Source organism: Eumetopias jubatus, unplaced genomic scaffold (assembly GCF_037043125.1).
Source record: "Eumetopias jubatus isolate StellerSeaLion01/CBP00866 unplaced genomic scaffold, mEumJub1_p1.0 scaffold_3, whole genome shotgun sequence".
Taxonomy (NCBI): domain Eukaryota; kingdom Metazoa; phylum Chordata; class Mammalia; order Carnivora; family Otariidae; genus Eumetopias; species Eumetopias jubatus.
In genome coordinates, this window is record NW_028274809.1 from 72,679,913 (window position 1) to 72,703,001 (window position 23,089).

The following is a 23,089-nucleotide window of genomic DNA, read 5'->3' on the forward strand; positions in this document are numbered from 1 at the left end:
TTTCCTACCTTTTTCATTTTAGCTGCTCTAGTATGTTTATAGATGTATTACATTTTGGTTTTAAATTGGATTTTCCTGGGACGCCTGGATGACTCAGTTCATTAATGACTCTTGATTTCTGCTCAGGTCATGATCTTAGGGTTGTGGGATTGAGCCCTGTGAGGGTCTCACACTCAGCATGGAGTCTACTTGTCCCTCTCCCTCTGCTCCTACCCTACTTGCACATTCTCTCTTTCTCAAATAAATAAAATCCTTTAAAAAATAAATTGTATTTTCCTAATGAATAAAGTTGAACCCTTTTAATATGTTTATTGGCCATTTGGATATCCTTTTTCTGCGGAGTGTTTATTCAGGTGTTCTGCCTCATTTTCTATTGGGTTCTCTGACTTTTCCTTATTAATTTGTAGGCATTTAAATATATCTATATTCTGGATACAAGCCTTTTGTTGAATATGTGTATTACAGATATATTTTCCCACTATTTGCATTGCCTTTTTACTACATTAATGGTGTATTTGGATGAACAAAAGTTCTTAATTTTAGGATTTCCCAACTTATTACATTTTCCATTTATGATTAGCTTTTTTGGTGAACTGTTTAAGAAATCTTTGCCAACTCCAAGGTCATGAATATGTTCTCCTATGTAATCTTATAAAAGCTTCATTTTTTCATCTTTTACTTTAGATCTTCAATACATCTGGAATTGATTTTTGTGAATGTTGGGAAGTAGGGGGTCAAGATTCATTTTTTCCATATGGACATCCAGCTATCCCAGGACCGTTTAATGAAGACTGTTCTTTGCACACTACAGTGTGACTCACTTCTGTCATAAATCAGGTGACCATATATGTATGGATCTGTTTCTTGCCTCTCTATACTGTTCACTGTGGCCTATTTGTCCATCCTTATGCCAATCACACATTGTCTTAATTACTACAGTTTCATAATGGATCTTGATATATGGTACTATAAATCCTCCAGCTTTGTTCTCTTCTTCAAGATTTCCTTGGCTATCATTTGTCCTTTGTATTTCTATACACATTTTAAATCAGCTTGCCAATTTTTACCAAAAATCTTCCAGGATTTCAACTGAGGTATATAAATTAATTTTGAAGAATTGACATGTTTACAATATTATCTTTTCTATCATTTAAGTAATTTGCTAAGAGTTCCATAATTTAAAAGTGGTGAGTTGGAATTCACTGTTCTGCAGTCTTATTCCAAAGCCCAACACTCCTCTAGAGTTAAGGTGTATCTTAGTTTTGAGAATGTGCTGTTTTCATATCAATTAAATTTTAAACAAACCCATGTTGTTGGCAATGTTTTCTACAGGAGCAGGTTTTTAAAATCTCCCATTGCATGGCTATCTCATGCATGTGATGTCTTCAGTTGCCACTGACAAGTAGTAGTGGTCATATGTTAGTGATTATTTTATGTATTATTGACCATTATATTTTGGACCAAATTATTTCAATGGTGTTTTTAAAGCCAAGTAGAAAATACCATGCAGGCAAATTCTGTTTGTCCTTGGGTTACATGACATTTGGCCCTCTCATCACCCTCCCCCTTATTCTCCTCATGCACTACCACAGGCAGAAAGAACTCATCTTTCACTCTTTTGTTAAGGGAGAGAAATTTATTTTTCTTCTACCTCCCCCAGCTTTAAAAAATATTATTGAGATTTTCCAAACAAGAACTTCCAACTTTATTCAGAGAATTTGGATCCCTGTGGAAAGAGAACATGAAATAGAGGATAGCAGAGCATTTCTTTCTCCTTTTCCGTGTGAAGAATTAGGTTGAAACAAAAGTTGAAGCAGGAAAAGACTGACATCTCTCATTACACCTTCTGCATTCAGCCCATCTGCTCACATCAGATAGATGTTCCCTCTCTGAGAGTGGAGTTGCTCATCCTGAGTTAGTTGCCTCCTGCCAATGAAAATCCCACCACACCTGCCTTAGTTAGGGCCCACTTTTGTGTTTGAAAATTATCTGCTCTACCTCCTCTGCAGTAAAACTTCTAACCACTTCAGTGAAGCTGATGTAAATTGTGAGTTTGTCTTTGTAGGGAGGAGGATGCCTTCTTTTTTGACCAAACTTAAGGGAACTAGAAAGTAGAAATAGGAAATGAACACAATTTTTTCTTTCTTTGTTCTTTTTAATTTTCTTTTTCTTCACACTTTCTTTCCCTCCTCTAAATTATCTTAATTCCTTTAACCTTTTCCTTTCATTTCATCATGCCTTCACCTTAAAGATCTTTCCCTTACACAAAAATGAATATTTCCTACCCATTATAATTATTTCATTCACTCAAAATGTGTTAGTCCTACTGTGTTCCAAGCACTGTCATTTAACAGAGTCTTATAGTCTTTATTGTTAAAGAGTGGTCGATTGCCATTTTTTATTAAAAATAAAAAAATGTATTATTTTAAGAGAACGTTTCTCTTCACATAGTTGATCCTTTGTGGAAAACTATTTATTCTGGAGTTGGGATACATTCTTCTGTGTTATTTTTTGATAGTGAAATTAAGTCTCTGAAGATTTTTCTTTTTTCCCCTTCCAGAAGCACCTACACTCTTCACCTACTCTCTTTCAACTATGTTGAACTGCAAATGAAACTCTATTGGAGTTTTCAAATAGGAATTTTTCTAGCTGTGATTTTCTCATGCTACTATTGAAAAGCAACCACAGTAATATTTTCTAGTATTTTATCCTATGCTGTATTGATGGGTACTTTTCTAGAAGAATTTTTATACTGTTTTATATGGAAAGGCATCAATACTTCCTGGGTGCTTCATATTTTCCCATCCTGTATCAGTTGGGAATTTTGTTTGGCTGAAAGTTACAGAACGTGCATGCAGAAGCTTGTGATTTATTTCTCTCATAACAAGTCCAGAGAGAAGTATTCTATAGCTGGTATAGCAGATTCTTGATATCATTAGTGTCCCGAGCTCCCTTTGGCTTTCTTCTCTGGGATACTTAGTATATATCTTTCATCCTAATACTCACTACATAGTCACAGATGGCCTCTCCATGTCGTTTCGCATCCATATTTCCAGGCAAGAAAACGAGGAAGGACAGGGAGGGGGCAATGCTCATATGAAGAAACAAATTTTGTACCCCAATTCCCAGCAGGCCTCTGCTTATATCTCATTGGCTGGAACTGTGTCACATGGTCACTTAGAATCTCAGGGATATCAAGGAAGGCCAATCTTTTAATCCTGAACAAAATTGGGTTCTACTAAAGAAGGAAAAAAAGGAGAATGGATATTGACACCTAGCTATGTCTGCCACAGTTTTAAAATTAAGATGATATAATTTCTTCAGCAATAATAGTGGAGTAGTGGAAAATTCCATTCAATTGTTGAACTCTATAACCTTGCTGGTGGCCTTGATGTTAATAGTTTTTTTTTAATGAATAAACTTGCGATCAAAAGAATGAACAATGCATTTGTGACCATTAAGTAAAATTTAAAAATACTGTGTTTTGAATTACTTTGTTAAAGAAGATGTCAGAAGAAATTTCTTGTATAAGGCACATCAAATTTGTATAAAAATTATTTGATTAGGGGCACCTGGGTGGCTCAGTCAGTTAGGCATTCAACTCTTGGTTTCAGCTCAGGTCATGATCTCAGTCAGGGTCCCAAGATTGAACCTGGCCTCAGGCTCTGCACTGGAATTGGAGCCTGCTTAAGAGTCTCCCTTTCCCTCTCCCTCTACCCCTCCCTGCCCCCTGTTAGCACATGTGCACTCTCTCTCTCTCTCTCCCCTGCCTCAAAAAAATTTGATTATATTAAAAATTAAAGATAAAGTTAACTGGATATTTCAGATTGGGCTTTACAGGGTTGTCACAACCTGGGAGGGTCAAGGTTCTTTAGAGGTAGTCCAAGTTTAGCAGGTTCAGAAATGGGTGCAGTTGGGTTATTAAACCCTGGGGCTCTCACTGGTAGAGCCCACCGGATAATCACTTATAAACTCAAATGTAATCATATTAACACTACAATAGATAATATAATTATTTAGAAATAGGACCTTTGGGGGTAATGTTTATTACTCTTAGTTATATAAATATACATATATATATTCTTTTTGTAAAAAATCAAAGATTTCATTACAGTTAGTTAGAGTCCCCTTTGAAACTAACCTCCGGTTGCAGTATCCTCTCTAGTTTGGTCTATTTGTGTATCTTTTAGACTTTTGTCCTTTGTAGAATGCACATGTGGGGGAGTGCATGTGTAATATGCATAACATTTTTTGGTGTCTTTCCATGTTTATGTAATGGTATCATATGGTATGTGTCATGGTGCAACTTGCTTTTTTCATTGAACAATACATGTTGGAGATAAAACCAGATAATCTGTGTGTACTATGCAAAGAATGTTCTTCTTACCCTCAAACCCTTGAAGAGGTAAGATGACAGATGTGTTATGTGCTCAAGGGGTACCTTCAACTCTCATTAACATGAATTTATAGTCAGAGCTGAAACTCACCAAGACAAAGTAGGGGTATTTGTCCTTTCTTACTTCTTGACATAGACCCTAGTGCACTGCCCATTTTGATTTGGAGTTTGTTTTTATAATGATTTTCATCTCATACAAGTGAGCCTAGATTTTAAACATTGGAAAAGAGGAAGGGAAACTATGTGTTTGCCTCTAATAGTACCATGCCTTAGGGACAGGACCATGATCTGTAATGCAATCACTTGATGTTTTTTTTAGCAAATATATATTGAGTGTCTAGTATATGACATACACTATTTTAGGCACTCTGGAGAAATAGAGATAATCAGCAAAAGGCCTTGCTTGTATAGAGCATACATCCTTGTTGTAGAAGTGAACAATAAGCAAATCAACAAATGAATGAATATATAGTATAATGCCACATAGTGAGAAGTGCTATGAAGGTAAATAATTAGATTGAGAGGATAAAGAGTGATTGAGGGTGAAGGGGGCTACTTCAGACGAGATGCCCAGGGCAGGTCTCTCTGCATAGCCTCAGTCTAGTCTATGATAGATGTTCAATAAGCACCGAATAAATGAATAACTGCATTAGCAGGGATATACAAACGTATAATAGTAGCACAAGAGAGGAGATAAATAATCTATACCTGGATTAAGAGAAGCTCCAGTAGGATGCTTAAAATGAGACTGAAAAGTATGTAGTCACTGGCCAGAGAGGCAGGGGTTGAGAAAGGCATTCCAAGCACAGGTAACAGCATATGCAAAAGTAGAGAGGTATGAAAGAGCACTGTCAATTTCCTATTGCTACTGCAGAAATCTACACAAAAGATTTGGAGGGAGTGAATTATATGATGCTCCTCTACTGATGGAGAGGTTAGAAGTAAAAAGAACCAGGGGGAAGCAGAAAAGCCTCTAACTTCAAGTCCAGGTAAATAGGATGAAGAACTGCATTCCCAGATTGTGTCAGAAGGTTGACAAAATCTCTAGTTATGCATGTCCAAAATGGCAAGTCAAGAAGAACAAGTGGTGAGTCTTTTCACAATAGAGGATCACTTTTAATACTCTTCTTTTATGTGTTGCACATTTAGGAAGAAAATTAGGGACAAAGTAATATTTCATCATAAATAATTATTTACTTTTCCCAAGTTGTTTTGCCAGAGCTTAAAATTGCCAGTCATGGCTTCTGGTTGGAATTTCTGAGGCTATCAATGTGTTTCTCAGGGAGAAGAGGGAATAGATATATTCAATTTCCCTCCTCCCCCCACCCTTTGTTTTTACTATGTACTACTTTAAACTGGGTACATATACAATTTCTCTTGTGTTTTTGAAATGATTAAAACAGCTTTGAGGATGTAGCAGGAATAAGGGCATGGGAGGCTCTACAGAAGTTACTTCCAATCTCTGTGGAACTCTGAAGTCCCTCAGAAACTTCTAGGTTCCTTGCCTTGATTAATTCTGTTCTCTCTACTTGATTTTGCTCCCCAGACTTTTATTGGAAAAGCATATGAGATAAGTAGATTTTTATTTGAATCATTTTCATTATTGAGGTTGATTTAGATTCTACTCCTTGAGCTATTATAGACATAAAAAAAGAGATATTCATAAAGGGTGACTATATATAGAATTTGCTTCATAAGCAAATTTATATGAATTATGAAAAGGGCAGAGATTTTATAGATTTCCTTTGTCTGCTTATGGATTTTATTTTGCAGTAAGAGGGTAAAATATTTTTTGAAAAATTTCATTCTTGGATTCTTGTACTGGTTAATAAATGGTGATATATATGTGAATTAGTTATTTAGCAGCCATTAAAGATATGTCTATACATGCATAGACACACAAATAGAATGGTGTGGAAAGATGAGTTATTAAATGAAAAGCAACTTGTAGAACTGTACATATATCATGATTGCATTTGTGTAAAAATTGGATATGCATGTGTATGTTTATGTGCATAGAAAATCTTTGAAAGAATATCCAATAAAACATTGAAAATGACTGCCAGGGCCAACTGAATTTGGAGATTAGGGTTAAGTTAGGCTGGAAATTTTAATTTTTACCTTATATCTTTCTATACAGTTTCATATTATTTAACTAGTACTTTTATAATTGAAAGGATAGTTTAATATATTTATTCTTCACACGGCATTAAAAAGTGACCTTGTGAATATTTTAATGCTAACATTTTCAAGTTCTAGAAAATTCTACAAATGTATTTAACATATCCTGTTTTTTAATAGAGGAGGACTAGTGAGAAATATGTCAATTCAATATTAGTGTGGAAAATTATATTGTATATACAAGTTCACATCCAGAAAGATTCTTGGTGTCATGAAATCCAGTTTCTTTTCTGGCTGGTAAAATATGGAAACTGTGGTGTCATTTCCCTTAATTTATAGTGAAATAACTATTGCCCCAGCTTAGTATTTTTTAAAATGTATTTTTCTTCTTCCTGTAAAAAAATATTTTTGAAATTCTGCTCAAACAAAAAGAGGAAATCAAAATCAACTATAATCCTACTATCCCCAAATTGCCACTATTAAGTATTTGGTCCACAGAACCAGAATTGGTTTCCTCTATTTAGGTTTTGTTTCCTTTAATAAACTTTTGTGGCTTTTTAGGGCATGAGTCCTACACATTTCTTGTACAGTTTATTCCTAGATATTTTGTTTTTGTTTGTTCTGTTGTAGTTGCTTTTCTGAGTGAGAGCTTTCCCCATTATGTTTGAAATAATTATGAGATATTTATTATGTAACTGAACACTTTATTTAACTATTTTTGTTAACTTTAATAGTTTTGCTTTTGGTTCCATTCATTTTTTCAGGACAATATTTTCATCTTATGCTGACTACAATTCTATACAATGTATAATGTTTCATAATGGAAGTAATATGTACCATTCTGCTTAGAATTTAAAAGAGAATTTTGCATGTTAGAAAAATATTGCTTAAACCAGACTTTGGCCATAGTATTTGAACTCACATTTGAAATGAGATCTTTCATATGAAAAAAGATTATAATATGATGCTACATCCAAGATATTTTTTCATATTGGTATTATTCTCACACTGTTTGACCTGGCAGAATCCCTATCACTTTTGAAAACTTATCTTCATGGGGTGATTGGCTAATATACATATCTACACAGTTAGGCAGTTTAGAGTTAACAAACTATCCATGCGTTGCACAATTTTAAGCCTAAGTACAACTGAGATTTTCTTCCTTGATGTATTAAAAGAGATTTTCTTAGGAAAGAGAATACAAATTTTAACACTGTAAAAAGATTACCTTGTTATATAAATGATCTCTTTGCTATTTTTTTCTCATCTCTAGAGAAGTCCTTCTTGCTTACCTACCCCATAGAGACCAGTTGAGGTCATGTAGTTTTTAAAGTTTAGATTCTCTATCAAATCTGTAAAAATTAACTTTATATTAAAAATCTTTATTCAATCCTCTAGCTACTGCGAAGCTATCATTATATTATATATCAAAACGTTCTTCCTACACTATAAGAAACTTCTCATAAAAATATATTATTTTAAAATATTTTCAGTAATTGAGTAGATCTAAAAGGTTTAACATTTTGATAATACTCATAAGTGGTTTCAAAAATGTCACATAATGTGAACATGGAATTAATTTCTAAAACTTAAGTGCTTTAAAATTATTTAACAAGGAAAATTCTGTTCAAGTAGCTGTTACTCTGTCAAAAACATTTAACTGCCGGCTGAAGTAGCCACTTTGAATTTCAGTAGTAAGCATAAAATTGAAATGGCCTGGATGACATATGCTTGTTTGGGAATCAAGAACTGTTTGTTTTAGTACAGATTCATAATCTCTTATCTGAAGTCTGTGGTGCCAGATGTAGTTTTGATTTTTTCAGATTTTTAGAAATGTAATATAGAGCATATGCCCTATATTATTTAAAACTGATGGTATCTGGGTAGCACCCCATAATTAAACACATTAACACTTTCGGATAAATGTATGAATGTCCACATTAAATAAAATAAACTTTGGTGTGGGTCAAGTTTGCCACCAAATGATTTCAGCTCAGGTTGGATTTGGACATACTGATTATGATATATACCTTCATTTTCAGAGATTTTTGTATTATGAATATGAGATTTTGGACTTGAAGTTCTCTGTGATCTTGGTCATTTTTCTGGGCTGCCAATCATCTCATATGCTAAAATGAGAAGTTAGACTAAGTGAATTATATGTGAACTTTTCAGATTCTAAATCTAATGTCTATTTAATTCTCTGATATAAGAAACACTACAACTGTCAGTCTTATATTATTCCAGTTTAACAATTATTTAGTTCAGAGATCCTCAACATCCCTGAAAGGTAAGTAGTAATTATTTGTGCTTTATATATAAATATTAAAGAATGTAGGTCTCTAACATAACATAATAAAATAAAATTTAAAAAAAGATGTAATTAAAAAAAAAAGAATGTAGGTCAAGAAATGTTTTTGCTTGGTCTGCTATATAGTCGCAGCCAAACTAGATTTCAAGTTCATGAAGACAGAATAGTTTTTGTCTGCAATTTTGATTTCCGGAATGCATTCTACTGTAAATTTCTTATGGTCATAATTAATATTTGAACCATATAGAAATGGTGAGAAATGTTGTGTGGACTTCATGACTTTCCTCTGAAAATCTGAAAATCTAGCAATGTTAGACCAAGGTAACCTAAAGGGAGTCTGCAAAACCCCACTTTATTGCAGGGCCTCAATCTTGCAATCTAAATCCCCCCAAAATGAGTCCTAAATCTGAAGGGGCTGGGCTCCCCACTGAGGAAAAACCTGAAGCTAATCAATGAGAGAACTGGCAACGTCTCTCCAAGATGGAGATAACAAGCTCACAGTCAAGTTCTGGGTGGGACATGGAAATGAAAACTAGAGGTGAGACTCAGTCAGCCAGAGCTTACGGACTAGCTGCTAAATGCAGCATCCATTTGTTTTGGATACTTGCTTTATTTGTGGTGTACTTTTGTTAATAAAAAGAAAAAAATGTATTTGATTATCTTTGGACATGGAATGCTCTTTAGTTTTCCATGTTTTCTGCACTTCCTATGGTTGTGTACCTTGTCACTCTCTCATTGACGTGATGGCCTTCGAAGGCATGTAAATGTGCCATTTCTGCCTGTGTGCTACACTATTAAGGCAGACTTTTGAAAAGTGAAAATTTATTGTTGGAGAGGGAGGCTATAGTATGGACTAAGGAATTGGTATTGCAGCCCTTCCGGGGCCTACAAGACATTGAGCTACTGCCAGCTACCTTTTATTCATTTTCTCAAATAATACTTCTTGAGCATTTACTACATGTGCTGGGCACTGGGGATGCAATCAGAAGACACACATAGGCCACAAGTCTATGGAGGAAGATGGACATTGAATCAGTAAGCATGGAGATGTGAAGACTGATATAAATTATAATGTTGAAAGGAAAGAATGGGATGAAAGAGAAAAACAAAGAGTTCTCCCTTATTTAGATGGAAAAGTCTGGTTAGGTCTCTGAGGTTTAGCTGCAAGCTGAGTAGGAACCAGCCAGGTAAAAAGAGGAAGGAAATATCTTTAAGGTAGAGAGGACAGCAAGTGGGAAGGCCTTAAGGCAAAATGAACTTGGTATATTTGAGAAACAGAAAGACCAGTGTGGTTGGAATGTGTGAATGAGATGAGAATGGGGAGATGAACAAGGGCAAGATCATGCAGGACCTTATAGGCCATTTAGGGCACTATTTTAAAGGATAATGGAAGCTGTCGAAGGGATTCAGCAAGGTCAGACTAGAGTTTTTAAAGAGGTTGCTTGGGCTACTGTGTGAAGAATGGACTCTAAGGGCACAAAGTAGAACTGCTGCTGTCATCCAGCAGGAGGTGATAGTGGCTTGAGGCAGTGCAGACTGACAGGTGAAAATCTTCCCCCGCCCCCAAAAGAAGAATCCTAATGGATAGGATGTAGATGTGAGTAGAAACCAGACTATAGGGAGGATTGTCAATGTTATTGAAGGCTTAAAACAAGAATTCCCTGACCAGAGACTCTATAGGAGCTACACTGGATTTTATCGCTATATTCTGAAAGCTGTTGGGCAATCACCATGATTCTTGGTAACTTGGAAGAGTTTCCAAAAATCAAGTACTTGTGCTACTTTCTTTTCCATTTAAGAAGACTTAGGTTACAGCAAAAGCCACTAGACATGAGTAGTTGAACCTAGTGGATATGGAACAAAAATTTATGAAAAATGGTACTGTTACTTAAAGCACCATTTGACTAGTCTGTTGCCCTGTAGGTGCCCTAAAAAGATGTCAGTTTAGTTTGGTGCTACTGCAGGTTGGGTTCTCAGGAAGGAGATGCTGAGGCAGAGCTTGGGTGCTAAATATTCATTAGGGATCCATACCTGTGAAAAGAAGAAGGAGGAAGCAGGTTTGGGCAGATGAAAAAGTCAGTTTCAATGCAGGTCCAACAAAGTCCGGGTCAACCCTGCAGGGAGCTCTGGATGAAATGTTGCCCATCAGGGTGACCCACATTGGGTCCAAACTGGTTGGACTTTAAAATCCTGTCTTGCTCAGTCATTGGGTATAGGCTGCCCCAGCAGTGGTATAACTTTGGACGAGTTTACTCTTTGAAACTGAGTCAACTCTGAAAGAAGGGACAGCTGGGCATCGAGTGCTTTCTAGAAGTGGATGGCACATCTGAGCATCAGCCACAAAGGATGATTTGCTTAACAGTAGTAGTGAGTCACTTCGCCCGCTGCTTTATTTTTTAATTTATGTAGTTTTTTACCTCCTAGGAACTCAGGATAAAACATACACAATTTTTTAATCACAAAATATTTATCAGTCACTGAGACAATCCAAGAGAGGAGGATTAAAATGTCAGAGGTTGGAAGGAGACACCAAGAACAGGAAAGGAATAGAGGGAAAAAACTAATGGAAAGAAGCTTCTAGAACTTGGAGAAGCGAATTTTTGTAAATACAAAGAGTTATAGCACCCAGTTGTGGGCCTTGTTTTAAAAAACACTATGATTATCACATCTTTAAAAACGTTTGGAAAATAACATTGTGAAATTTTAGCTGTCTCTTGTTTCTTTGACAGATATGGAGGACTTGAATAAAAGAGACCAGCCATTCATGGCAATTCAGAAAAACAATAGCTCAGGTATTTTTTTTCTACTTCCAAATCTGTTCTATGATTTATAGTGGATTATGCATGATGTAAAGTTGGAATGTTGATTTTCAAAATTTTAATGGAAAGCTCATTGTTTGGTCATACTGAAGGTTTCTCCAATTCCCTTAACAATGCATGCTTAAATCTTCAACAGCGGTCAAGATAACCATACTTTCCTTTACTGTGCTTGTCCTTGAATCATTTGGAGTCTACTTAAAGTCATGTGTTTCATGATATACTTAATCTCAATCACTTTATATGGTACAGATTAATTATTCATATAATTAGGGCAAAGATGCATTTTTTTTGCTTGAATTACTCAGATTATTATACTTTATGCTACTTGGCCTTTGAGTACCTTCTACTTATGTTTTACTTTATCAGAACAGCAAATATCATACTAAAATAGGACATTTTATGTATTTGGATGGAGAATGCCTACCTGAAAATTTTATATCATTTTATTCTTATTTGGCCCATTACATTTTTTAGCTTTCAGTTTCAACCTTTTTTCAAATTTACTTGAAATTATTTTATTTCAATTTTTTCTATTAGAAATGCAGTTATGACTTTAAAAATCTGATTAATTTGATTCATAATAAGATGATACTTAAATATTCACAGTTGATGCCTGAAACTTTTTAAATAAAAAGAATGGCCACACTTTGTATCTTGACATTAATTTTCTAAAATTCTCAATATACTTACTTAAATGGAAATATTTCCTTTATGTTCTTTTAGAAGTAGTTTTATGCAAGGAATGTAGTGGTAATTATTTTTAAAGTTTCTAAAGATAGAGGTTCAAATATACTATGAATGTTGTAATATTTTTTCTTGTTTTTGCTTAAAAATAAGACCTGGGGTCAACATGTTGCCATAGCTATATTTAAACTTCCAATAATATGATACTATTTATTTGTCATTTTCTGTTTTTAATGAAAAACAGATAATCTGGTGTTCCGAATGAAAAATGGAATGAGGAGGACCAAGTATAAACCAGTCGACTATCAACAGTTGCAAGCATTAACGGAAGCAAAAAAATTAGCTTCTGCCTCTGTAGAGCTAAAGGTTAGAAATGTGTATGTGTGCATGTGTGTTTTCTAGTTTTGGAAAATTGAGTTTCCAGGAAGTAAAATTATATTTATAATGTAAATGTGAAAATAAATGACATTCTAAATAGTTTTTAGAATCTTCCAACTATTAATAATAGTGAATAGCAGTTAACGTTTATTGAATGTTCTGACACTGTGCTATATAGTTTACATGCATTCCTCAGTTAATGTTCATAACAACCCTGAGGTCTTTACTTTTAGAAAGCTAGCTATTTTATTAGTGTTCAACAATTTCTAACTTACTCTGAAAAATAAGAATTGCAAATAAGTGCCAGCCATGGATTATCATCTGATTTAAGGCTCCTTTTGCAACACGATGCAAATATGCCTTCAGGTGCCTCTCTTTTCTACAATTCCCTTTTTTGCCCTAATCTCAGAAAAGGTGAACCTGGTCTAGATTTGAAAGGGGTTTATGTGCAAGTGATTGTGCACAGTATTTTAGGGCCTTATATGGTTTAGGATTACTCATGCAGTATGTTTCCCTCTTGTGCAAATAATAAAGTACATTATAAACAACATTTCCATTGCTTGGTTGCATTAAAAATCTGATTTGCAAAGTGACATATTAAGTAATTTACAAGTTTTCATTTGAATTTAATATTTTTGTGCTACATTAGTTTTGCATCGCTTTTTTTAAATGTCTTTTTAAAAAGGCAAATATTATGATTCCAAAGCACATTTTGTACCTATTCTAAAGACGTGACTACCTATCCATGAGATATATCCCCTCAAACTAAAGAGATTTCTTAAAAAGGGCCTTATTTGTTAAGTTCAGATATAACTTTAAAAGAATTTGATGTTGTTCTCAGGACATTGAAAGAAATTTTATGGGAAAATCACTTATATAACTATCATCCTAATAAAACTATTTTCATATTTCTGACTTGTATTCTGACCCATTGTATATACATCACATTATGCATACATATATAGACATGAACATATACATACATATTTTATTTTTCCCATGATAAATATAGACATGAAATCCTGTTACTTCCCCCTAACACTTTGCCACATAATCTTTATAATATTTATTTATTATATGATATTTAATTACTCTCATAAATAAATATTTATTACTTGGCTCAATAATATAATAATGAGCAAAATACATCCCCTACCCTCATGGCATGTACTGTTTGCAGGAGAAGAGGAGGAAAGTCAGTGTTAATCAAATAACAAAAACATGCTGTCTGGTCTTGATCCTAGTTGAGTGGGAAGGTTTTTTTGAGGCAATGACATTGGAATTGGGATCTCAAGACCAATAAAAATTAAACCAAAACAGGAGTGGTGAGTACTTCAAATAGGAAAAGACACATGCCTTACCACATTCTGATTTTTGGATATTTGGATTGTATCCAGTTTTACAATATTGGGAATCATACTTTGGTAAGTATCTTCATGCAGAGACACTTTTCATGTTTTAGAATCCTTCATCCTCATAGGATAAATTCCCATGATTGGAACGTTTGGGCCAAAAAAATATGAATGTTTTTTAAAAAGTTTTTTCCCAAAGTGTTGTTCTAATAAAGATACCACCACAGATACTTCCTCTACACCCTGTCAGTATTGGAATATGTACATATATATTCATATATATATATACATACATCTTAAATATTATCTATGTATCTGTCCAACCATCATGTACCAAAAAAAATTTTTTTTGGCTGAATGTAGAATGGTTGAGTGTCAAAACTCAGTGCTTGGTCACAGTGAATTTCTCTGTGGTTAAAGAATCACTCTCAAAGAATAAACATGTTTAAAATTTTTAATTATTGATGTGGCTTTCAATTTTTGATATTAAGTGCAAGGGCAATAATTTCTCATCCCTGTCAGCTGCTAGATTGCTTCTCTGGTCACTGTGTTACATATTTGTGAGACTAAACAGATGATCACTTTCAACTGACATTTTAAGTAACATCAATAACCTTTTTTGTTCATAGGATATAATTCAGGAAGAAGCTTTTTAGTTACATATTTTCTGGAAATAACTGTACCTGGGATTTATAGCTTGGCAAACCTCAAAAATCCCTTGTCTTCAACTACTGAAAATGGCTCACCGTCTGTAGCAATCATTTCAATAAGCTTTTTGTTTCCATTTTTAGTCTCCATAGATTCATAATGATAAGGAATTGTCCTGTTAAGGCATTTTTATAGTATCTGTTGTTTTGAATTTCAGTTAGTGAGACCAAAATGTGTTCGGGATACCTCACCATTTTCTAATACTTCTTTCCTTTTACAGTTTTCATTTTTTAGTATAGCTGGATTAAGAAAGATATATTGAGAATGTTGTTTCATGTGATTTTTGATCTTTTCTTCTCATTTAATTTAGAGATAGAAAGTTGACATTTTGCTTTTAATTGACTATTATAAAATGTGAACAGTTCCCAAATAGGACTTTTCCTTGAAAGATTCATGGCTAAAATGGAATTAGATAACAGGAAATTAAGTATAATTCTTAAAGTTTATTTTGTTTAATGTTATGAATGCTAATATATATACCAACTAGCCTACGCCAACTAAGATTATGATTATAATATCATCTCTGTTACTCTTATATTGTTATTTACATTTTTATAAAATATGCATTGGCTCAAGAAGAGTATTTTTTCTTCCTAATGTTACAGAGTTAACACATTCTTTCAATATTTGTATTAAATATCAGTTCATCTCCTACGTTTTTAACTAATTAAATGTGTTCTTTTCTTGCACATGAAATTAACAACTTTAATAATCATTGTTAATTATTACAGCAGTATACTCTGGCAATATTAAATGTAAACATACTTAAACTGAAGGATAGAATGTTAACATTTAAAGCACATAAAGGAGGTGTTTGCTTCAAGTTGGATCCAGAGTACTTAGTTATATTTGAAGAGAAATTAACAATAATTATTTTCTTATAATAATTATTGTTAATTACTAGTAAATTCAGAAGACTTGCCTAGTTTCTATTCCTGGTATTGGTATATTGATCAGATGTGTCTATGTCATTGATCATGTACAAGTTGTGGGCTTCCAGATAAAGACACTAATGTGAACATAGAGTGATATAGTCTTTCACAGGCTGAGATTGAACCTGAAGTCAAAGAGTAGATTTGGGCTGGAAACTGAGACCAATTTTTGGTACATTATATGTTAACTATTCATTTCTAATTTAGGTTAAGTATAAAAGAGATCTTTACAATTATTTTTATTTGAATTGCTTTGCTAAGCAAGAATGAATATTTCTTGTTGTCCAGCTAAGTTTGTCTAGTCATCCTTTTTTAAAAATATTATCAGAAATTGTAAGCACATGCAAATTTAGAGTGAATGATTGATCTCTATGTAATTTATCCTGTTTCATCTATGATCAACTCTTGGCTATTGTTTTCTCTATACTCCTTACCACAACTTTCCCCTGTGCCAGGTTATTTTGAAGTAAACCTCAGGCATCATAATATTTAACCATAAATATTTCAGCATGTATCTCTAAAAGATGAAGGCTAAACAGCCCCACCCCAAACCCTATACCATTACCATTAGAATACTAATAATTTCTTAATTTCAAATATCCAGTGTTAAATTTCCATGATTGTCTTCAATTTTTTTACTTAGCATTTGTTCAAATCAGTATCTAAGTAAGATCCATATATTACAGTTGATTTTTATTTTTTAGGTTTCCTCCTCTATCCTCTTGTATTTTTGTAATTTATTTTTTGAAGAAATTATATGGTTTGTCTTTTATATTTTCTTACAGTCTGGATTTTGCTGATTACATCATGGTGGTGTCATTTAACATGTTTTTCTGTCTCTTGTATTTCCAGTAAATTGTTAGTTATATCTGGAGATTTGATGAGATCCAGGTTCAATTTATTTTTATTTTTTTTTTAAAGATTTTATTTATTTATTTGAGAGAGAGAGAGAGAGAATGAGAGAGAGAGAGTACGAGAGGGAAGAGGGTCAGAGGGAGAAGCAGACTCCCTGCTGAGCAGGGAGCCCGATGCGGGACTCGATCCCGGGACTCCAGGATCATGACCTGAGCCGAAGGCAGTCGCTTAACCAACTGAGCCACCCAGGCGCCCCGAGGTTCAATTTATTTTGACAGGATCACTTATTGATGGAATTTTTGTACTGCAGTCTTTTTCCATCACAAATAGTGCTACAGTGCATAGTTTTGTTCATTTATCTTTTTATACTTTTGTCAGTATAGTCTTCAGATAGATTTCTATAAGTAAAGTTGCTAGGTCAGAGGGTAAATCCATATGAAATTTCACTATACACCTCCAGATTCCCTTCTGTGGGAGGCTGCACCATTTTGCATTCCCACCAGCAACAAGAAAGAGTATGTCTCCCTATAGCCTCACGGTGTTTTGTGACACATCTGAAGTTTTGCTAGCCTGATAGATGAGGAATTGCATCTTAGTGTAATTGGGTTTTTTTCTTTTTATTTATGTTAACAGTTCTTTATACGCTTAACTGTTCTTTTACCTTTGTTGAGGTACAACTCACACATAGTTAAGTGCACAGATCTTAAGTGTACATCTCAATGAATTTTGACAAATGTATATACCTATGTAACCAACATTTAAGTTGTCCACTAGTTATTGTTGCTTACATTCAAAGATAGGTCATCTGGCCCAAACGGTTTTCATGGCATTTCAAGGTGCCTATTTAGATTCTTACTATCTTGGGTCATCACAATAAACCACATAGGAAACCTCTAGTTTCTTATTCCTTAATGAATTTATTATTTTTGCTATTTTTAATTCATCAGCATTCTGCATAAATCATCATCCACCTTAAATATTGATTTCATATGGCTTATTGCCCAGCAAAATACATTGGAACCACCTAGAAATCTCTCTATTGATAAAGATACAACTTTAAATCTTTTTGTTCTTTTAAGACTTTATTTTTCTTCATTTTTGGCCTGAGGATAGAAGTGGAGTCAATGAATGAACTTACAAAAAATCAGGATGTTCTTTAAAATATTGGAACCGTCTAGTGAAAAATAGTAGCTTTATTTTCACTTTTATAGTCTACCTAATTGGTCTTACCCTGGGCTCAAAGGCAACAACATTGATTTTTTTAAGCTATAAAAATGTGTCTACATCTTTCACCAATGAAAATTGGTTTTAATTTTTTTGTACAACATGGACCAAATATGTCAAAGAAATCTAATTTTAAAAGTGATTGTCTGCTGCAACAAACTTTAGAGGCTGTAGGTGGCAAGTAGCTGGAATGGGTTTCAGGCATTCTTAAAGCAAATACTAGAAGTGTCAGATCTTAGAACCACTATGTACTATTATGTTTTCAGTAGGTAGAATAAGGATTGCTGAATGTTTTTCTGCAGTGTCCTGTTCTTACTTATTTATTTTTTAAAAAGATTTTATTTATTTCTTTGAGAGAGAGAGAGAGAGCACAAGCCAGGGGGAGTGTCAGAGGGAGAATCAGACTCCCCACTGAGCAGGGAGCCTGATGTGGGCCCATCCCCAGACCCTAGGATCATGACCTGAGTGGAAGGCAGAAGCTTAACTGACTGAGCCATCCAAGCGCCCCTCCTGTTCTTATTTAAATGTGCTTTTCATAATTGTAGCACTCTTAAGACCTCCTGAGGAAAAGATTTGACTTTGACTCCATGTTTTTGTTTTCTTATACCGCTAATTTTGAATCAGTAACCAGAACAGTGGAAAGATAAACTCAAGGTTAAAGCAATCAGTGAATGACAGCAAGAAATAGCATGCATTATAAAGAGTCTTTTTGGGACTTGTCTTCTGAAGTTTTTATATCTTCAGCATTGATCTGTTAAAGCTTCCAGGGTACTAAGTATTCTAGTAGCACAGAAAACATAAAATATGCATGTTTCATCAAATTTCTGATTTGAGAGTAGCACTTTTGTAGATGTTTAGAAGTACTAATATGGAATATGTGAATTCAGCGAACACATGAGTATCAATCTAACCAGGAAACAGACACTAAGGATTTAGAGTAGAGGGGTCTTTAATGCAGGAAATGGTTACACAGGTGTAGAGCTGAGAAGCCAGACAGGGGACCATGAAGCAATACAGGGGTTAACAACAGTAGAAGTGCCTGCCATGCTTGGGTCAGAGGGACGTTAGAAAAAGCAAGGCTGTATCACATTCTGTGGGCTGAGTTTACCCAGAAATTGTTGGAACCATAGTAGAACTGTCAAGAAAACTTAGAGCAATGGAGAAGATGCAGATGCTCCTGGAGACCACTCTGAGAGTAGAAAAGGCAGGCAGAGTAATCCTTTGGCTTCTCCTTTCCTCCCTCCTTCAGTCTCCTACAACCAGTGTCTCCCTTTGGCTGAAACCAGCTGGAAGCCTGCTAATCGGGTTGTCCTGGAAACAGGCTGTTCTGTGATATGGAGCAGATCAGGGAGATGGCCAAGAGTGGATGTTAAGGCAAACAGATCCAGGCCTGATTCAACTTGTCAACAAACCCCAAAGCACTAATTATGGGCTACATTTTTAAAAAAGATTTTTATTTATTTATTTGAGAGAGAGTGAGAATGAGAGAGATCACAGAGGGAGAGGGAGAAGCAGACTCACTGCTGAGAAGGGAGCCTGATGCAGGACTCGATCTCAGGACCCCGAGGTCATGACCCGAGCCAAAAGCAGATGCTTACCAACTGAGCCACCCAGGATCCCCTATGTGCTACATTTTTAAAAAGCCATAAAATTTGGGGAAAATTTAAATTTAATTAAAAATGTGGGCTTCAATGTTACATGATTTTTCACAATTTCTTTGTTAAGTTCCTTCAAATAAATATGTGCCTAATTTTTAAAATATTTGCCTAAATTTTTTAAAACTTTATTTATGAAAGTCATGGAGTTAAAAAATTAAAATTGCATGTTCAAGGTCATATTTCTAGTAGGTACTGAAGCTCAAACTAAAGCCAGACTTTCTTTCTTTCTTTCTTTTTTAAGATTTTATTTATTTATTTGACAGAGAGAGACACAGCGAGAGAGGGAACACAAGCAGGGGGAGTGGGAGAGGGAGAAGCAGGCTTCCCATTGATCAGGTAGCCCGATGCAGGGCTCAATCCCAGGACTCTGGGATCATGACCTGAGCCGAAGGCAGAAGCTTAATGACTGAGCCACCCAGGCACCTGTAAAGCCAGGCTTTCTAACAACTTATCCAATGACTTTTCCCCATCCTCTGTTGAAGGTTCATATAAAAGCCAATCTAAACACCAAGGTTCTATGTGTTTCTGATGTTTATGAGCTTTATGATCTTGACCAGTTCTTTTAATCTCTCTGAACTTCAGTGTCCTCATAAGTCAAATGGGAATAGTGATGCCCAAAATGCCTGGCAGGGAAGATGTATCAAAAAGATGAGAAAATATATGGAAAGCTCTTAAAAAATTTTCTGAGACTGTGTGAATTAAGGTGTTTTTAATTGCATGTAAGGAAAATAGAATTACTTCACCTTTCTTTTCATAAATACTTTAAAGACAATTCTTAAATTGGACAGTATTCCAAACCATTTTCTCTTTCACCTTTACTTTTCCTGCTTTTTGCTTAATGAATTACTTATTTTAAGGTGGATTTTGTGTTAGATGATGTACTAATAGGATTGAAAAAGGATAAATATTTAACTTAGAAATTACAAATTTAACAATTTCATTGTGGAAAACACATTTAGAAAACATTGGAATTGCTCCTCTTTTGTTCCTCTAAATCTAGATCAGGAAAGCAGAGAAGGCTTCAAAGATATCTAAGGAACAAACACTAATAAAACAACACAAGCAAGTGTGGTGGCAGGAACACCAACGGCTAACTGATGTCAGGTAAGAACTGAGGAAAATCTCTACAAGAACATGTGAGACTTGCTAAGAATTGCACTTGGTTAGATGTTCTATAACTTTCGATGTTAATTAAACCATTAAAATTTAAAGTTACAGTTTGTGAGTCAAATTAAAATTCCTTCATTTCCTCAATGTAATTTGAAATCCAGTGAATACACTAATATGGCTTTTGCTTTCCTTAGGAAGAAAAAAGATAATCTTCTATATCTGCTGATCATTTAGTCTTCTGTACTCCCTCTCATACTTGTAATTATTCATATTGCCCTTAGCACATTAAATTATAATGTCTTGTTTACATGTTTGTTTTCCCTATGAAGTGGCAAACAAGGGCAAACATCCCATCAGTTTTATCTTTTCATTGTAGGATTCATAGGAGGAGATACAGAAATGCTTTCAATAAATGAATGAACGAATGAACTAAGGGGTTCAGGTTGTTCACTGATTACTAGATGTAGCTGCATCATGACTAAGTTAGTCAATTTGCATTTTTGACTTTTGTTATTATTTCCAGCACTTGTTTCAAGATGAAGCAACAAAATAATGATTCTATCCTTGTTCTTAATTGTAATCTTTGAAAAATACATTTCTTTCAAAGGTCAGGGCAAAAAGAGAAGGCAGATGTGTTTCCCCTCCATTGGAAGCATATATGCTAGTTTTAATGATGGTGGTATTTGTAAAATATGCTTTTAAAAATGTATGTTTTTAATCGTATATTTTATATCAAAGTAAATCATTTTGTGGTCTTATTCTAAGTCAAATTTCCAAAGGTCATTAACTTTACTTTTGATGTAGGTACTTTTCAAATTAGTAGGAGATTCTTATTCTGGCAAGAGGTTCCTAACTGTGAACTGAAAGGCTCATGACTGGATATGGTTTTACATCATTGTATAACTTAAGACATAGAAAAACAAAATTATATGCACTTTGTCACCATGCTGCTGACATAAAAACAAATCAGACCCATTCTATCTCTCAAAAAATCACCTTTTATGGAGAGAATGAATGAGCCCATTAGAATTTTTTTTTTTTTCAAAATTTGCATGACTTGGTAGAAAGGAAAGCCATTAGAAAGTTTTTATTATGGTGCTCCCTGATGAAAGCTCAGATGTAAAGGAAGACACTGGCAAAAGTTTTTACCTTGGCTGTTCCACACTTCTAACTGTGTGCATTAGCTGTTCTAGAGCTAGATAGAAGAGGCATATCCATATCATTGTGGAAAATAGTTATTTTGGTTGACCTGGAATGGCACAAAGGCAATGGAAGGGAGGAGCTTTCAAGTCATAGCCTTAATGTCTTGAAACTTGTAAGTGCTGAAAATTGGACAAAAAGAAGAATTCTAAGGTAATTTTCTGTGTTATTCTAGAAAGCAGACTAATTTCAATATGTTTTCAGTGAAATTAAAAACTAATAATGAAAGGAGGAAAGTTAGAGAAGTGGCTAGATTTGTGGAGAATTTAGGGACCACCAGAAAATGAGTGTGAACTCTAAACTTTAAAAACCTAATAAAAGGGGCGCCTTGGTGGCTCAGTTGGTTAAGCGACTGCCTTTGGCTCGGGTCATGATCCCAGGGTGCTGGGATCGAGCCCCACGTTGGGCTCCCTGCTCGGCGGGAAGCCTGCTTCTCCCTTTCCCACTCCCCCTGCTTGTGTTCCCTCTCTCGCTGTCTCTCTCTGTGTCAAATAAATAAATAAAATCTTAAAAAAAAATAAAAACCTAATAAAAGATTAAAAATAAAGTATTTTTATGCCTTACCATAAGAGAGTCCATTTGAGAATCTCAGGCCTACAGAAGGTAGGGGACTACAATGACATTGAACTTTTGTGGGGTTATTTAGTATGTGGCAGGTAATATGGCAAATAATTTATATGCTTTATTTCATTAAGTCCTTATGACAACCCTACAGACTAGGTGTCATTGCTCTCCCCACTTTACAGGCGACAATCTTGAGTTTCAGAGGATCAAAGTTATTCACGGAAGGTAAATCAGCTAGTTTATGTGAAGATGGCATTGGAGCACTTGCCTTTAACTCCTGTGCTCCATGAACTTGGAGTTCAGAAGCTTATTTCCCCCACAGGGTTCCATTCATATCACCCGAGGCTCTAATTGGTCTAATCTTGCTAGAAAAAAAATTTTTTTTGCCAAACTTTAATTCTTTGAAATCTGTCCTCAGGAAAGTAGACACATAAAATTTCCAGATATATAATACTTAAATATAATATTTAAAATATATAATATTTAAATTTATAAAATTTCATATTAAACTTATAAAATTACATTTAGTATTTAATATGCTTTCTCAAACTATACCCTCGGAGACCTTGATATACTCTCTCAGGGGCACTTGCTCCCTTGTTCCACAATGACTGGTTTAGAGATTAAGGAGGGAGTTATTTATATCGACCATGTGATAAAGAATTACAATTTTTATTTTAATCAGAATTGTTGAATCATAAAATTTGAAGGGTTTATTTGTACACTTTACTACTTGTATGATAATTCCTACAAGGGATGTCTTATAACCAAATCTCT

At 34.5% G+C, this 23,089-nt stretch overlaps 1 protein-coding gene across 1 annotated transcript in view; it reads left to right on the plus strand.

Moving 5' to 3' along the window:
* Window positions 1-11,559: 11,559 nt before the first annotated feature.
* The window catches only part of CCDC148 (coiled-coil domain containing 148), a 165,152-nt gene continuing 153,622 nt past the window's right edge, over window positions 11,560-23,089 (plus strand). Inside the window, exons 1-3 of the mRNA XM_028113067.2 lie at window positions 11,560-11,620; window positions 12,576-12,697; window positions 20,439-20,542. Coding sequence (XP_027968868.2) covers window positions 11,560-11,620; window positions 12,576-12,697; window positions 20,439-20,542 — 287 coding nt within the window. The remainder of the gene's footprint in view (window positions 11,621-12,575; window positions 12,698-20,438; window positions 20,543-23,089) is intronic.